Raw genomic sequence first — 15,859 nt, 5'->3', positions numbered from 1 at the left:
CCTTTATATTGGCTTTTAAAATTTACAAATGCAGCAATTTATTATGTGGATGAAAGGTTTAGCACTGGGAAACACTTTTTTGAAAGATAAAAAGTGCATTTTAAATACAACTATATAGATCAGACCAAAATGAGGGACACATGAGGAGGAAAGAGGGACAGAGGGACATTGCTCCAAATCAGGGACAGTCCCTCGAAATCAGGGACAGTTGGGAGCTATGGGTGATGCATACTAGCCCAATATGCTTTTACTTTGTAGTGGAAAAAAGAGGAAGTAAAACTCATCAGGGTTTATTTCCTCTTGAAGGGGGGGGGACCTTCCGGAGATGAAGTAGTTAACTCACAATTGTACGGTCTTGCAACGCTGTACCCAAATGAAATTGATGTCCTTTTTTTTCCCACAAATAGAGCTTTCTTTTGGTGGTATCTGCGTTTATTTGTTTTTTTGCATGATGAACAAAAAAAAGACCTACAATTTTGAAAAAAAAAAAAAAACATTATTTTTTACTTTCTGCTATAAAACATATCCAATAAAAAAAAATGTCTTAGTAAATTTAAGTCAATATGTATTCTGCTACATATTTTTGGTAAAAAAAAAAAATCCCAATAAGCGTATATTGATTGGTTTGTGCAAAAGGTATAGCTTACGGGATATTTTTATTTATCTAGTAATGGCAGCGATCAGCGGCTTATAGCAGGACTGTGATATTGCGGCACACATTCTGACACTAACTGACACTTTTTGGGGACCAGTGACACTCCTAAAAATATGCACTGTCACTGTACTAATGACACTGGCTGGGAAGGGGTTAACATCAGGGGCGAGCAAAGGGTTAAATGTGTGTCTAGCCAGTGTTTTACTATACTGAGGTAGAGGTGCTTTTACTAGAGGAAGAGATGGAATTTATTCTCTGCTTTGCAGGCACAGAAACATAGCTCCCAACTGTCCCTGATTTGGAGGGACTGTCCCTGATTTGGAGCAATGTCCCTCTGTCCCTCTTTCTCCCTCATTTGTCCCTCATTTTGGTCTGATCTATATAGTTGTCTATAAAATGCACTTTTTATCTTTCAAAAAGTGTTTCCCAGTGCTAAACCTTTTCATCCAAATTTTTAAATTGCTGCATTTGTAAATTTTAAAAGCCAATATAAAGGAATAGTAGTGGTGAAAAAAAAAAGCCCTTGTGGATTTAATTAACTTTTTTTTTAGTTAATTATCCTTTAAGGAGGTGTGGCAGGGGGTGTGGCAGGGGGTGTGTCCTGTGCCTACATATGTTTGGTAGTAGGGATCCCTCATTCCCATCTCAAAATGTTGGGCGGTATGAAGAAACTCCATCCCTTCCCTCCTGTCAGAACGGAGATCTGCCTTGTTTACATAGGCGGATCGCAGTTCTGTCTCTCTGCCTGATGATCAGCGGATGCCGGAGGACATCGATTACCTGGCACTCGCCCCGTTGGCTTCTGCTGTGTGTAATCACAGCGGGAAGCGAGACGCCGGGGGCATGCACGTCACGTGCGCGCCCCCCACTTGGAAGTCCGGAATCACGCATGATCCAGCACACAGCTGCTGCCCTGTAGCAAGTAAACTGCTCTAGGGTGGTTGGCAATGGGTTAAATAAAGCAAGGCGATGTAAATAAGAACCATTTTATTACTGAGAATTCTGCCATGGCAACCTCCATGACAACACAGTCAACCTGCACAAAACCTTCAACGCGTTCTATACACCGGCTGAGAACCTCACAGAGAATTCACAGGGCCACCCAGCCATGGTCATCTACACAAATAAGGGAGAAAACTTTTAAGGCGGTTTTTGCCCACAACAAACATGGCGCTCGCGGCGCAATGCGGTGACGTCAAGTCACCCGCCGTCGCTTCCTACGAACGCCTCGAAGAAGGGAGATTCCGATTGGTTCCCTGTCTCGTGAGGCCAGCCAACGCGAGGCCGCCTTGTAATCGCATTGAGAGAGCGGCGCGGTGTGTAGGTGAGAGGAGAAGAGGTGTACGGGGCGGGAGAGGAAGGGACCGGGCCTGTGACCCGCAGAGCTGACACTCTGACCACACCGGGAGCTGGTAGGCCTGCACCAGACTGGCGGTAATTTAAAGGAACAGTCCCTTAAAATAGGTGGGAGTACTGGAGGGTTTCCTGTAGTCAGTGAGAGGATGTTCCCTCTCTGGGGGGGTTGGGGAGTGTTGTGGGGCCTGTTCCTCATACAGAGAATGCCTAGAAAAGTCCATTTTTATACTTAGTGTGCCTTTTTTTGGTTTATTTCATCTCATTTTTTGTTTTTAGGAGATTTTGTGACGTTGTGCTCCTCTGGGGTGTCGCAGGACTCCGCAGTGTACAACGTGAGACCACCGCCGCGTCCTTCCTGTCCTATCAGGAGTCACATGGCACACCGCCATCCAGGCCCCGCCTCCTCAGCACGCCGCCATGCTGATCCTTTGGCTCCAATAATGTGAGCCGGGCCGCGTCCTGATTGGTGAACTTGTGCCGGGTCACGGGGGCCTCTCTTGGGACAGCTTTCCTTAAAGTGGAGTCACACCCAAAAATGGAACTTCCGCTTTAAGGGAAGGTGACCCCCTGAGATGCCACATTTGGCATGTCATTTTTTTTGGGAGGGGGGGGGGGCGGATACCCTCTTTTTAGAGGGATCTGGCTCCCACTTCCTCCCGGCTCACTGCGGCATCGGAAGAGAGATCACCTCTTTCCCCCCCTCCCTCTCGGCATTTATCTGAGACCCGTCACAGGTCCCAGATGATTACCTGGACAGTCACAGCTGGGCGCCCACAGTTACAATGGCGGTGCCACAGAGAGGAGGGGGAGGAGCGGGGCTTCGAGCCCCCGCATCGCTGGACCCTGGGACAGGTAAGTGTCCGATTATTAAAAGTCAGCAGTATTTGTAGCTGCTGACTTTTAATCTTTCTTTTAAGCGGAACTCCAATGTAAGTAGTCGTGACTCCCTGGCATGTTCCTCTTTTTGGGGAGGGCGGGTACCTAGTTTTCACAGGTACCCAGCTCCCACTTCCTCTTCTGGCGGAAGTGACGGACAGGTACACAGGTGTAGAGGTCGACCGATATGGGTTTTTCTCTGGCCGATGCCGATATTTAGAAATCTCGGTGGCCGATGGCCGATATGTGATGCCGATTTTTTTGGGCCGATATATTAGGCCGATTTTTTTTTTTTTCTTTTTTCCCTTCATCTCATAAAATTTAACAGTTAGACCCCTTTCACACTGGGGCGTTTTTCAGGCGCTTTTGGGCTAAAAATAGCACCTGTAAAGTGCCTGTAAAACGGCTCCCCTGCAGTCTCATTGTGAAAGCCCGAGTGCTTTCACACTGAAGCGATGCGCTGGGAGGATGTTAAAAAAAAGTCCTGCAAGCAGCATCTTTGGAGCGGTGTATACCACCACTCCTGCCCATTGAAATGAATGCGCACCGCTGCCAAAGCGCCTGCAAAGCGTTTCGGCAGCGGCGCTTCAGGGGCGCATTTATCCCCTTCCTCGGCTGCTAGCTGGGTTATAAGCTCCCCGCTAGCAGCCGAATAGCGCCGCTAAAACTAGCAACGTTTTACCATCAACACATGCCCGCTGCAGTGTGAAAGCAAGTAAGTGATACAGAAATTTTTTTACATTTAAACATTTATTAAACAAAACAAACCTCCAATCAGTTCACTTGTACGTAGAATTTAGATTAAAAAAAAATATAAAAAAAAACTATATCTTAAAAATAAATACACAAAAACAGGTAATCAAAACTTTTGGAGGAAAAAAAATGGGCTAACATTACTGCTTAGTTTTTTTTAAAAATTTATTAGTGTATTTTTTTTTTTTTAAATTGCATTTGAAAGACCGCTGCGCAAATACCGTGTGACATAAAATATTGCAACAACCGCTATTTTATTCCCTAGGGTCTCTGCTAAAAAAAATATATATATAATGTTTGGGGGTTCTAAGTGATTTTCTAGCAGAAAATACAGGATTTTTACTTGTAAGCAACAAGTGTCAGAAAAGATTTAGTCTTTAAATGGTTAAACTGAGAACTTCTACACAGGGAGCTCAGTTCATTCATAAGTGTAAACATTGTATCAATTCAGGTTCTTTTTATCAGATTTGGCAGGCTGCCCAGAGAGGGGAGAGAAGTGCTTCACAGAAGAATACAGGCAACTTGTATTGACTTCAGAAGTCATTTGCAAGTCGCGCTGAGTTATATCGGCCTTTTTTATCAGCACAATCGGCCGATGCCGATTAAGAAAAAAACACCAAATATCGGCCGATATATCGGTCGACCTCTACACAGGTGTGACCAATAGTGCTTTCTCCTGGTTTGCTGCAGGAACGTGAAGGTTGTAGCTGGAAACCCCCCCCCCCCCCCCCCCCCCCGGACATCCATTAGGCCCGAGGCTCCTGCCTATGTTGCCATGTTGATGATCCGGCTGTGGTGTCGATTCCAGGGCTGACCGTCGCTCACACTGACACATGGACCCCCAGAATTGATACCACTCCTGGGTGCTTCCTGTGGTGCCTTTGGTAAGAAATCCCTTTCCCATGCGGAGGGAGTAGGCCCCATTTATTTTAGAGGAAGATTATACAACCCAGCAAGGACTTCAAGCAGAGCTCCAGCCAAAAATATGATATAAAAAAATGGCCTATTAAAAGAAAAATAATAAAACCTGCTTTTTGCTGCAATATTAGCCTTCAGTCCAGAGGAACCATTCAGTACTTTGTTTTTTTGTTTTTTTTCTGCCACTGGATGTCTTCAGTCTCATAGCCAGCATCATTCAATCCACTTTCTCTGAGCCCAGCTTGTCCTGGACACAGCCCAGCATGTGGCTGGGCAGTAAAAGAAGCAACAGCTAATTTCCCTGTCACTCTGCTCTCTCCTCCACTTTATATGCTGACAAGAAGCATGCTGAGATCAGCTCATTGTGCTGCTTCTTCCTGACACACTCCATCCTTGCTGTACAGAAACTGTAACAGGCTGATACAAGGTACAACATTGATGATTTACCAACAACTGTGCAGCTCAAGGTCCTGTCTGATTGGATGTAACCTAAATAGGTTGTATACAAGCCTACATCACCAGATTTGACTACATAATTTTTGTCTACTAAAGAGAACCTCAAATGAAGGAGCTTCCAGAGATTCAGTTCTGGAGACGGTCATCCTCAACCCGGCTTTACAGCCAGCAAGTCCCTGGAACAAGCATGCAGCCAGCAAAGTATGAAACACCCGGACTCCCTTCTTGCTTGTTCCAGGTCAGTGACTCGCTAGGTATGTTAAACCCGTTTAAGGAGGATGGTCCCTGAGACGGCACGTCATAGAACAAGCTGGCGATGGTGCCACATATTTCTCTGTTTAACTGGTTCACATTTCACATGATTGGTTTGCTTTGACCCAAACATGGTCTTTTTCTAGCAGTTCAACCAGACATGGCTGAATAAATCAAATCAGACTTCCTTCCCTTCTAATAGGTAGAAGTGCCATACATTCTCCATCTATATGGGCGTATTAGTAGTTAAGGTTTAATAGTGATGCCTTGTGCTGATATTAGGACACTTGTGATGTCACAGGTTATTGATTATAAAATATCCATCTAACCTGAAGTTATTATTTTTGTAGGTCACTTTCATGAACACACCTAAGCCTCCTTGATCAGCTCGCTGTGAAGTCGGGTAGGTGTATGCTCTTCTGTCTGAATTGGCTAGCTAGAGTTGGAAGAAATTATTATTATTATTATTATTGTTATTGTTTATTAAGACATTGACATATATTTTTGGTACAGTGGTCGCATCCAGTTTTACTTTTATTCCATTAATCATCATAGGGCAGTTCTAAAACAGCTCACACATCAGTAGGATAAGTAGTATGTAATGCAGTTAAAGCAGAACTTTAGTTAAAGCGGAACAAGTTATTTTCGTTTCCATTGACTTCAGTGGGAGAACTTGCTTTAATATGCGAGTACATTGGATTACGAGCATTCTCGTAAACTGGAAGCTTCAGCTAGAACTGATTTTCATTTGAGTGGTCACTGACCAGTGGATTTTTCTGCTCATTCTATGTTTCTGTGGTAGTGGCTCCCTGCTGGAGTTCCCATGTTCCCTTCCAGGGAGAATTGATTTGTTGAAAGTGTTAGGCCTCATGCATACGAGACGCCAGTGCAAACTCTGCTGAACGCATGTTTTTAAAAGCTGAAACCGGCGTTCAGAAACGCCCGTTTTGCCGCGTTTGCATGCCGCGTTTTAGGTCTAGAAGCGTCTGCAGAGCAGAAAATAACATTTTGCGACCCAACTTTGTGGCCCCATATCTCAGGGCCACTTGCCAAATTTGGATATGTTATAGTGTTGGTCCAACTGTGTCAGCACACCAAATTCGGGGTTCCTAGCTCCAAGTGGCCCCGAGATATGTGGCCCCAAAGTCGGGTTGTAAAAAACACTTATAAAAGCAAACACGGTACCGGCGTTTAGCCGCGTTTGGAACGTGGAAAACTTTTGCGTCTGAACCAATTTTTTTGCTTCTGGAAAAACAAGGTTAAACGCAACTGCCTAAAAACGCCAAAAAACGAGACTGTGTACATGGACACATAGGATAACATTGAATGGGTTCAGGGGCAGTTGAAAAAAGTATCCAACTGCCTCTGAACGCGAGTTTAACAGCGTCTCGTGTGCATGAGGCCTTAAGTCAATATTTTCAAAACGGGAAATGCTGAGGCTTGTTGGTGCTCCAAATGTTATCTGAAGGAGTATGCAGGTGGCAGATCACACTAGTACAGGTTATTAAAAGTTATTTCCTGCTAATTTGTTTACTTTAACTGAATTTGTAATTTGTTAAAGAGACGCAGTCTGAATACCGAACAGTGGCATTTTAAAAGTTAATACAGCTGTACTTAGAGCTAGAGGTTGACCGATATGGGTTTTTCTCTGGCCGATGCCGATATATGATGCCGATTTTTTTTTTTTTTTTTTCCCCACTTCATCTCATAAAATCTAACAGTTAGACCCCTTTCACAGTGGGGCGTTTTTCAGGTGCTTTTGGGCTAAAAATAGCGCCTGTAAAGTGCCTGCAAAACGGCTCCCCTGCAGTCCCAGTGTGAAAGCCCGAGTGCTTTCACACTGAGGCGATTCGCTGGCAGGATGTTAAAAAAAAGTCCTGCAAGCAGCATCTTAGGAGTGGTGTATACCGCTCCTCCACCATTCCTGCCCATTGAAATGAATGCTCACCACTGCCGAAGTGCCTGCAAAGAGATTTGGCAGCGGCGCTTTACGGGCGCATTCAACCCCTTCCTCGGGAGCTAGCTGGGTTATAAGCTCCCCGCTAGCAGCCGAATAGCGCCGCTAAAATGACGGTAAAACGCCCCAAAAATCAGCAGCGTTTTACTGTCAACGCCTGCCTGCTACAGTGTGAAAGCAGCCTTAAGTGATACAGGTAATCCAAACTTTTGGACGAAAAAAAATGGGCTAACTTTACTGCTTAGTTTTTTTTTATTCATTAGTGTATTTTTTCCCCAAAAAATTGTGTTTGAAAGACTGCTGCGCAAATACCGTGTGATATAAAATATTGCAGCAACCGCTATTTTATTCCCTAGGGTCTCTGCTAAAAAAAATTATTTATAATTTTTGGGGGTTCTAAGTGATTTTCTAGCAGAAAATACAGGATTTTTACTTGTAAGCAACAAATGTCAGAAAAGATTTAGTCTTTAAATGGTTAAACTGAGAACTCCTCCACACAGAGTTCAGTTCATTGATAAAAGAAACTAAAAAGATACAATGTTTCCACTTATCAGACTTGGCAGGCTGCCCAGAGAGAAGAGAAGTCCTCCACAGAAGACTTCAGGCAACTTGCATTGACTTCTATTACAGAAGTCATTTGCAAGTCGCGCTGCCAATGCCGATTAATTAAAAAACGCCATATATCGGTCAACCTCTACTTAGAGCCCATTCATACCAACCCATTTCTGTGCATTGAACTTCATTGCATTCGGCAGCTCTGTTGAAATGAATTGGCTGTTACCTCAACACCTTGTACCCTGCTTGGTGCACTACTGTGTGTTGCTGCAACTCATTAAAGTGATTGTAAAACAACCCATTTAGTTTGAAATTGAAATGAAGGCAAAAGATTTTGTGTGTAGGTATAAAAAAAAGAAAAAAACATACCGTATATACTTGAGTATAAGTCGAGTTTTTCAGCACATTTTTTTGTGCTGAAAGTACCCCCCTCGGCTTATACTTGAGTCAAGCACTTTTCTGCAGCAAAAAATTTCATTTTCCGAACTGACTTTGGGGCCCCGTATCTCAGGGCCACTTTGTGCTAGGAACTCCAAATTTGGTGTGCAAACCCAGTGGAACTGGTACCACAACATATCCAAAATTTGGGGTCTCTGAACCCAAAGGGTCCCGAAATGACATTGCTGCAGATGGACACAGTTGACTGACTTTGGGGCCCCGTATCTTGGGGCCACTTAGTGTTAAGTACCCCAAATTTGGTGTGCAAACCCAGTGGAACTAGCACCTTCAAATATCTAATAATAAAGCTAGGGTTCCTAGCACTAAGTGGCCCCGAGATACGGGGCCCCCAAATCAGTTCGGAAAATGTCATTCTCTGCTGCAGAAAAGTGCTTGACATTTTCTGAACCGATTTTTGGGGCCCTGTATCTCGGGGACACTTGGTGCTAGAAACCCTAGCTTTGGATATTTTAAGGTGCTAGTTCCACTGGGTTTGCACACCAAATTTGGGGTACCTAACACTAAGTGGCCCCAAGATACGGGGCCCCAAAATCAGTCAACTGTGTCCATCTGCAGCTATGTCATTTCGGGACCCTTTGGGTTCAGAGACCCCAAATTTTGGCTGCAGCTAGGGGGCATCTAGGAACCCTTAACTACCGAGTTTGAAGTTCGGGGGACCTATGGCTGCAAATGGGCACAATGAGGCTGCAGATGGGCATTGTTGACCCTCTTTTCCACTTACAGTAGCTGTGCATTTCTCACCCTCGTCTTATACTCGGGTCACTAAGTTTTTCCCATTTTTTTTTTTTTTTTTTTTTTTTTTTTTTTTTTTTGTGGTAAATTAGGGCCTCGACTTATACTCAGAACGACTTATACTCGAGTATATACGGTAATACCTTTTTTTTATTTTTTTATTTTTTTTCCCCACTTTTATTGTTTTTATAAGTGATCACATTCACTCTTTTGCCTCTGTTCTTAGCTGCATAAGAGCTGGGGGAGGAGAAACTGCACACTGATCTTCCCAGTGAATGGCTGTGCAGGGGGGGCGTGTCAGGACAAGTCCGATTTATTGGAGGAGAACAGGCTGAATTCCCAGCATAGCTAGAGAACTGACTACTGGTGTGTTCTCCTGCCTAGTGTGGTCAGTTTTTAACAGGAAAGGAACTGGCAGGAACACCAGGGACTTCACACAAAGGAAGCAATACAAAGAGAACAGGATACTTTCTCATACAAGTACATGGTACAGCAGACACATATCAGGAATTTGAAATGCTGGGGTAATCCAATCTAAAGTGATTGTAAATTCTCTTTGTTATTCTTAACTAAAAAAAAAAAAACATGTCATACTTGCCGCCTCCTGCGCAGTGGGTTTGCACAGAGAAGCCCAGATCCTGTGCTTCTTGGGTCCCTCTTTGGTACTCCTGGCCCCTCCCTCCTGTTGAGTGCCCCCATAATAAGCAGCTTGCTATGGGGTCACCCGTGCAAAGTCACAGCTCCCTGTGTCCATTCGGACATGGAGCCGTGACGCTTGCTCTCCTCATTGGCTGACTTAATTTGACAGCAGGGGGAGCCAATGGCGCCATGCTGCTGTCTCAGCCAATGAGGGGAGTCCTGGGCAGCCGAGACAATCCTACAACATTGCTGGATCTAGATCCGGCTCAGGTAAGTATTAGGGGGGGCTGCTGCAAACACAAGGTTTTTCATCTTAATGCATAGAAAAACCTGACTTTACAATCACTTTATGTCTAGAGGGTGAGGAATAAGGTCCCTTTCACACGGGAGATACGATCAGCTCCGCATGTCAGTTTTTTTAGACTGACATGATCCATGTATCTCTATGGACTGGTGGGTGTAAATAGACTTGTGTCCGTTTACACCCGCCTACCCCCAATCTGATCCAGTCCGCTAAAATTTTTTTAAGGGGATCCATTCTGCTCCATCTAGGCAGATTGAAGGGCAGTCGGGTGTTAACAGACAGCTGGTCCATTTACACCCGGCCACCCATAGAGCAGAGCGGGCTGTGTCCGTGTCTCAGAAACTGAGTGAACATGGACCTGTCATCTGCCCGCTCTGCTCAGCAGGGGATCAGTGGACAGTTCCCCTGCTGAGGGAATCAGATTCTGCCCCATGTGAAAGCAGGCTTAGGTGTAATACATTAGTCTATGCTGCCGTGGGCATCTGTGTGTCTGCTCCCCCTAAAGCCTCTTTTCTAAGTTGCTCCAACTAGTGATTGCATGCTGACATCCTCATATACAATGTGGGACCAAAAGTCCTGCATTGTACACGAGGACAGTGAGGGACCCCCCATAACCCAGCGTGTCCATGATGAGAGGAGTGCGGAAGCCTCCTGCAGCAAAAAAAATAAAGTATTTAGTGGATGCTTCTTTTTTCCTGTTGCTGTGGTCAGATCTCCCTGCTGTACATCTGACTCCCTGTCCACCTGGGGGAGGTCTTTGTTATTCCCGTCTCTATTGTGTGATCCAGTTCTTCATGTTACATCCTCCATAACATCAAATAAATGGAAAGGCCAGCAAGGAGAGTTGGAACTCCTCATAATGGTCACAGTATATGTGCAGACCTGGAAGCTCATTATAGAGATCTCTAGAGTACAGCGATCAATAGGGTCCCTGAGAGAGAATTCACTTTTGGGGAGGACTGACACTGCACTGTATATTTGTTATTTTTGTGTGTCCGGAAGTGTTAAAATGACAGATCTTTTCTTTTGGCAGTTTAGTTTCTGGTCTGGATGAGCGGAGATGCTGCAATGACAGAGTCAGAAGAGACAGTCCTGTTTATAGAGCACCGCTATGTGTGCTCAGAGTGCGGAGTGGAGTTCCCCAACTTGGAAGATGCTGTTGTGCACCAACAAAGCCATACAGGCGCTACCCAAGAAGCCGAGTACCAGGTCCTGGATCTTGGCTCCCATGAGAACCAGTACCAATGCCTGGAATGTGGACAGCTGCTGATGACGCCCAGTGACTTACTTGCCCACCAGGAGCTGCATATTAGATTACTCCAAAATCCTCCAAAGCCAGAAAACCTGAAGATCAAGCGCCCGTCTCGCAGTGAAATTCACTATGAATGCCAGGAATGCAAAGCCTTGTTTAACAGCCAGGATTTGTGGCTGGCCCATAGATACACGCACATGGCACCCCAAAATGTGCCACAGTCCAAGGTGTTGTTACAGACCGAGGACCATGTTGTGGAGGACTCTATACAGCTCATGTGTGACCCCTCTACACCTGGTGAGGTCCACCTTGTTGCCGGTCAGCAACATTTTCATGTCCCAACCTCATCATCTGGTGCGGTCTCCCATACCCAAGTGTTAGTGGACCTGGAGCATTCCTATAAAAAGAATGATGATGTAGGGGAGGAGTGTGCAGTGGAAGTTTTGTTTTATAAGTGCTCTGAGTGTACTCAGCTTTTCCAAACTCCTGGGGAGTTCCTGGAGCACCAAGCCACCCATTTCCAAGGCCAGGAAAATGCTGTAGAAGTTAGCAGTCAGTCAGGTGAGGCAGCACAGCCTTTGGCTAATGAACAGATAGTTGAACAGCTAGTGAAAGAAACCGCTCCCCCTGACCGTCCCGGACAGGTGAGTGGAGGTGTCTCGGCTCCTCCAGTAGGGGAACAAGTACCGGCTCTGAATGACGTTACCCGGTCTTGTGCTACATGCAAAGCATCTTTTAAGAGCGAGAGAGAACTTAAAGCACACTTAATATCTCATAAGACCGGCCCCTTTAACTGTCCTCTATGTAGTAAAGTGTTCCTTACACACCAAGATGTAGAAGAGCACCTTAAGTCACATCAAAGTGAACATCATTATCTTTGTGTGGAATGCGGCTTGGGCTTTGCCAGTGAATCTGTCCTGGTTAATCATCGCCGAACCCACCAGGCTAATCCTCTGTACTCCTGTGAATGCGGCCAGACCTTTGTCAACATGACTAAATTCCTTTACCACCGACGAATGCACAGCACTAAAACTCGAGAACCTGTGCAAGAGGAAGAAAAAAAATCAGACTGCACCTTCCCCACTTCTGCGGGGGGCTATGTGTGCTCAACCTGCGGTAAAGCATTTCCCCTGATGTCTCAGCTGTTGCGCCACCAGCGTTTTGTGCACGCAATGGAAAAAAGGCACAAGTGCCCAACTTGCAGCAAGCCGTTCAAGAAACGCTCGCATCTTCGCAACCACATGCTAACTCATACAGGTGAGCGGCCGTATTCTTGCAGCGTCTGCAGTAAATCGTTTAATGCTCAGGCCAATCTGCTCAGGCACAAGCTTACACATACTGGAGAGAAGCCGCACAAGTGTCAGCTGTGTGGCAAGGCATTCAGCCAGTCTTCAACACTCCAGCAGCATCTGGTTGTGCACAGCCAAACCTACCCGTATAAGTGCACAGAGTGTGGGGTTAGCTTTCACCGTCCATACCGCCTCCTCATGCACCAGTATCACCATACAGGGGAATACCCGTACAAGTGCCAAGTTTGTGGCCTTTCTTTCCTGCTCAAGAGATTACTGGAGGTCCATGAACTTGGCCATCGTGGTGAAGAGCCTTTCAGATGTGCAGACTGTGGCGCCAACTACCCATCTTCTCAGCGTTTAAAAGACCATCGTTGTAACCGGACTGGAGCTGGACCGGGAGACAAGTTAGAGTGCCCAGTTTGCGGCAAGAAAGTGAATTCTGATGCTGGACTCAATGCGCATGTTTCAACTCAGCACGCTGGCGCAAGAAGTGGCATTGGTTACCCAGGAAAGAGTAAACAACCCCTGCCAGCACGGAACAAGCCGAAAGTAGGCTCCAGAAGCCTGGAATGCCCTGAATGCCATAAGACCTTCAGCACAGAAACGTCTTTGCAAGTTCACCGCCGAATTCATACTGGGGAGCGGCCCTACCCGTGCCAAATTTGCGGCAAAGCTTTCCGCCAGTCCACCCACCTCAAGGACCATGTTCGCCTTCACACAGGCGAGAAGCCCTTCAAATGCGATGTTTGCGGCAAAGCTTTTACCATTGCAGTGCGTCTAGCTGAGCACAAGCGTATTCATACAGGTGAGCGGCCCCACGCCTGCCCAGAATGTGGGCGTGCGTACCGTTCCTTTTCCAACCTGTGGAAGCACAGGAAACTGCACCGAGAGCAGGCTCTACCACTGCAGGATCACGAGGCCCATGCTGCGGACCTCTCTAGTGCTGTGGCAATAGTTGAGACTGTAGAAACCATTCCCATTATAGAGACTGTGGAAATTTTCCCAGAAGGCAGCGCCATAAATGTACAGGATATCCAGTTTGAGACTTTGCAGGTGGAGAATATACACTTGGGCAACATTCAGATCGGTACCTTGTGAGTCAAGTCTACTTAAAAATCAGGAACCAGCATGTGATCTACTGAAACTACAGAACAGAGTTATCTATTTGGAGCAGTGTGGTGCGCTACCTGTTTTGCTGATGTCGCAGGGATACACCTTCGCTGTTTAAATCTGCTTTATTTGTGTCCTTCCAGTTTAACATGTTGTTTGAAATGTATATTTTAATTAAACCCTCTAGTTATTTACCTTTTACTAGTGAATGTAGACAGTCCTATGTTTGTGTTGTGTGTGTGTGTGTGTGTGTGTGGGTTTTTTTTTTTTTGTTTTGTTTTTTTTTTTTTTTTTTTCCTTTTTTGTGCTGCAGCTGGTAAGAAATGTGTGAATATGGCGACATCTGCAAGTCAACACTGCCTTTTTTTTTTTTTTTTTTTTTTCCCTTGCGCACACTTCATGACAACAGAAGTCCCTTTAAGCAAACCTGTCATATAAGTTAAAAGCCAAACCTTTGCTCCTTTTTTTTTTTTTTTAGTGCTTAAAATGGAAGAGAAGCTTAAGTCACCTATTCATAAAAATATTCCCTCTCCTCCTACCCATCCTGCCTAACCTGTATGAAAAAGATCTGTGTACTTTACCTATTTTTTTTTTTTTATCCGTTCTGGTCATGTGCCCCTGCAGCTCTGCCGGGGAGTGCTCAACTGGTTGGAAATTCTGGGATCTGTGATGTTACCAATAGGCTCCCATAACCCAGCCATTGTCTGTGCTCCCTCCAGTCCTCTGCAGCAGCTGCCCACTAATGCGGCGGAGCCAGACCTGCGAGATTATAAATAGGCAAGTACACCCAATCGTGTTATTTATTTATTTTTTTAAGAGGCGAGGGATCGTTCTTAAAAATGGTTACTTAAGCTTTTCCTCCACTTTAAACGTACCTCAAGTGCTTCTCCAATTCACACCTCCACTTTTGAAATGTTGCCTGCAATTACTCTTAAAGTTGAATTGAAAATTAATATAAGATTTAAAAAAAAAAAAAAAAAAAAAAAAGTACATAATTACGTAGGTGAATGCAGCATTGGTCCCCTGATCCCTCTAAAACAAAGAACAGAGTGATCAAGGCCGCCGATCGCTCGGTTCTTAGAGAACAGTGACTGTCAGTCACCGGCTCTCTGCTTTGCCCCTTCAGTTCTCATTGGAGTGTCAGCCTGTGGAGAAGGGCGGGAGTGTCTGGCTGACTCGGGCTCCCAGCATCCCACTGAATGTCTGAGCCAGCTGCTTGCGTGGGATTTTAGGTGGATCCCAACATAGTCGGGATATCTCCAGAACCTGAACCAGCACAGTGACATCAGCCAACAGCAGTGCAGAACAAAGCGCACTTCTGTGATCCCCACAAGAATTAGGGCCAAAAGAGTTTTGGCCTTCTCCTTTCTTAGTACTGTCCTGCATTGTGTACTCTATGAAAAGGGTAGGCAACGTCAGAACTCCAGCTGCGTTGAAACTACAAATCCCATTATGCCTTTGGCTGTCAGGCTTGGAACTTGCTGGATTGTCAATGTTACCCCTTCTCTATGCTCTTCCCCAACATGCTGGTGCTGAGACCCAGAGACTGACCTCTGTAGTTCATATGACAAGATTGCTGTAAATGGGCACTCTGCATTCCTGATGCTTTCCAAATGGCCCCTGGGCTTTAGGGGCACAGTACAGTACAAACCTTTGCACAGAAAAGCATTTGGTGCCCAAACTACTCTGAATTTTTACGCAATATCTGGTCCATGTCAGACGTTGATTTTCATGTATTTATTTTATGGGCCCCTCTGCTTCTATAGAAATTGAAAATGCAAATCAACATGGCATATAGCTAAAAGTAGATTGGATGGCCTAAGTGACCCGCCATGATGAAATACACAATGATTTGGCTGGATTTGATCCTGATGTGGATGACTAGGTTTAATAAGGTCAGTATAGAAATTGGGCCGCTTATACATGTATCTTTTTAAGGTTCCTTGGATATAGATTTAAAGGAGTGCCAAAAAGCACAAAGCAAGACTGTTCTTTACAAATTAATATCCTTCGTTATAAGTTGATAGTGAACACATTTGGGGGTGCAACAAAATCTCCCATAGGGTCGTCTTCCACACATCCTGTGGTAATTTTCCTGCTGCAGGGAAACTCGCCGAATCTGATATTGACCCCGCCATACACAATAAGAAGGTCAAACAGAACCTTCCTCCAATGTCACTCCCCACAGGAATCTGTTATGAAGAAGCAGAAAGAGAAGATTCCATAGCATAAAGTTTAAAAAAAAAAAAGGAAAACAAATCAGTGCAGGGCCCTTAAAGGCCCCATGTATGTT

The 15,859-nt window shown here is 45.2% G+C and overlaps 1 protein-coding gene across 8 annotated transcripts; it reads left to right on the top strand.

Annotated features, from left to right (window-relative positions):
* The first annotated feature begins 1,885 nt into the window (after positions 1 to 1,885).
* On the top strand, positions 1,886 to 13,767 carry ZNF574 (zinc finger protein 574). Of its 8 annotated transcripts, none has more exons than XM_073602014.1 (3): positions 1,886 to 1,979; positions 5,617 to 5,669; positions 10,946 to 13,767. In XM_073602014.1, exon 3 carries the CDS (start codon positions 10,963 to 10,965, stop codon positions 13,552 to 13,554), a length of 2,592 nt encoding a protein of 863 aa, XP_073458115.1. In that variant the 5' UTR covers positions 1,886 to 1,979; positions 5,617 to 5,669; positions 10,946 to 10,962; the 3' UTR covers positions 13,555 to 13,767. The 8 variants fall into 8 exon arrangements, with proteins under 8 accessions (XP_073458115.1, XP_073458116.1, XP_073458120.1 ...); XM_073602015.1 differs by having other exon boundaries at positions 1,915 to 2,089; positions 10,951 to 13,767; XM_073602019.1 differs by having other exon boundaries at positions 1,915 to 2,119; positions 10,951 to 13,767.
* The last annotated feature ends 2,092 nt before the right edge of the window (positions 13,768 to 15,859 follow it).

This window comes from Aquarana catesbeiana, linkage group LG10, assembly GCF_042186555.1.
Source record: "Aquarana catesbeiana isolate 2022-GZ linkage group LG10, ASM4218655v1, whole genome shotgun sequence".
NCBI lineage: Eukaryota > Metazoa > Chordata > Amphibia > Anura > Ranidae > Aquarana > Aquarana catesbeiana.
This window is presented reverse-complemented; position numbering and strand designations above follow the sequence as displayed.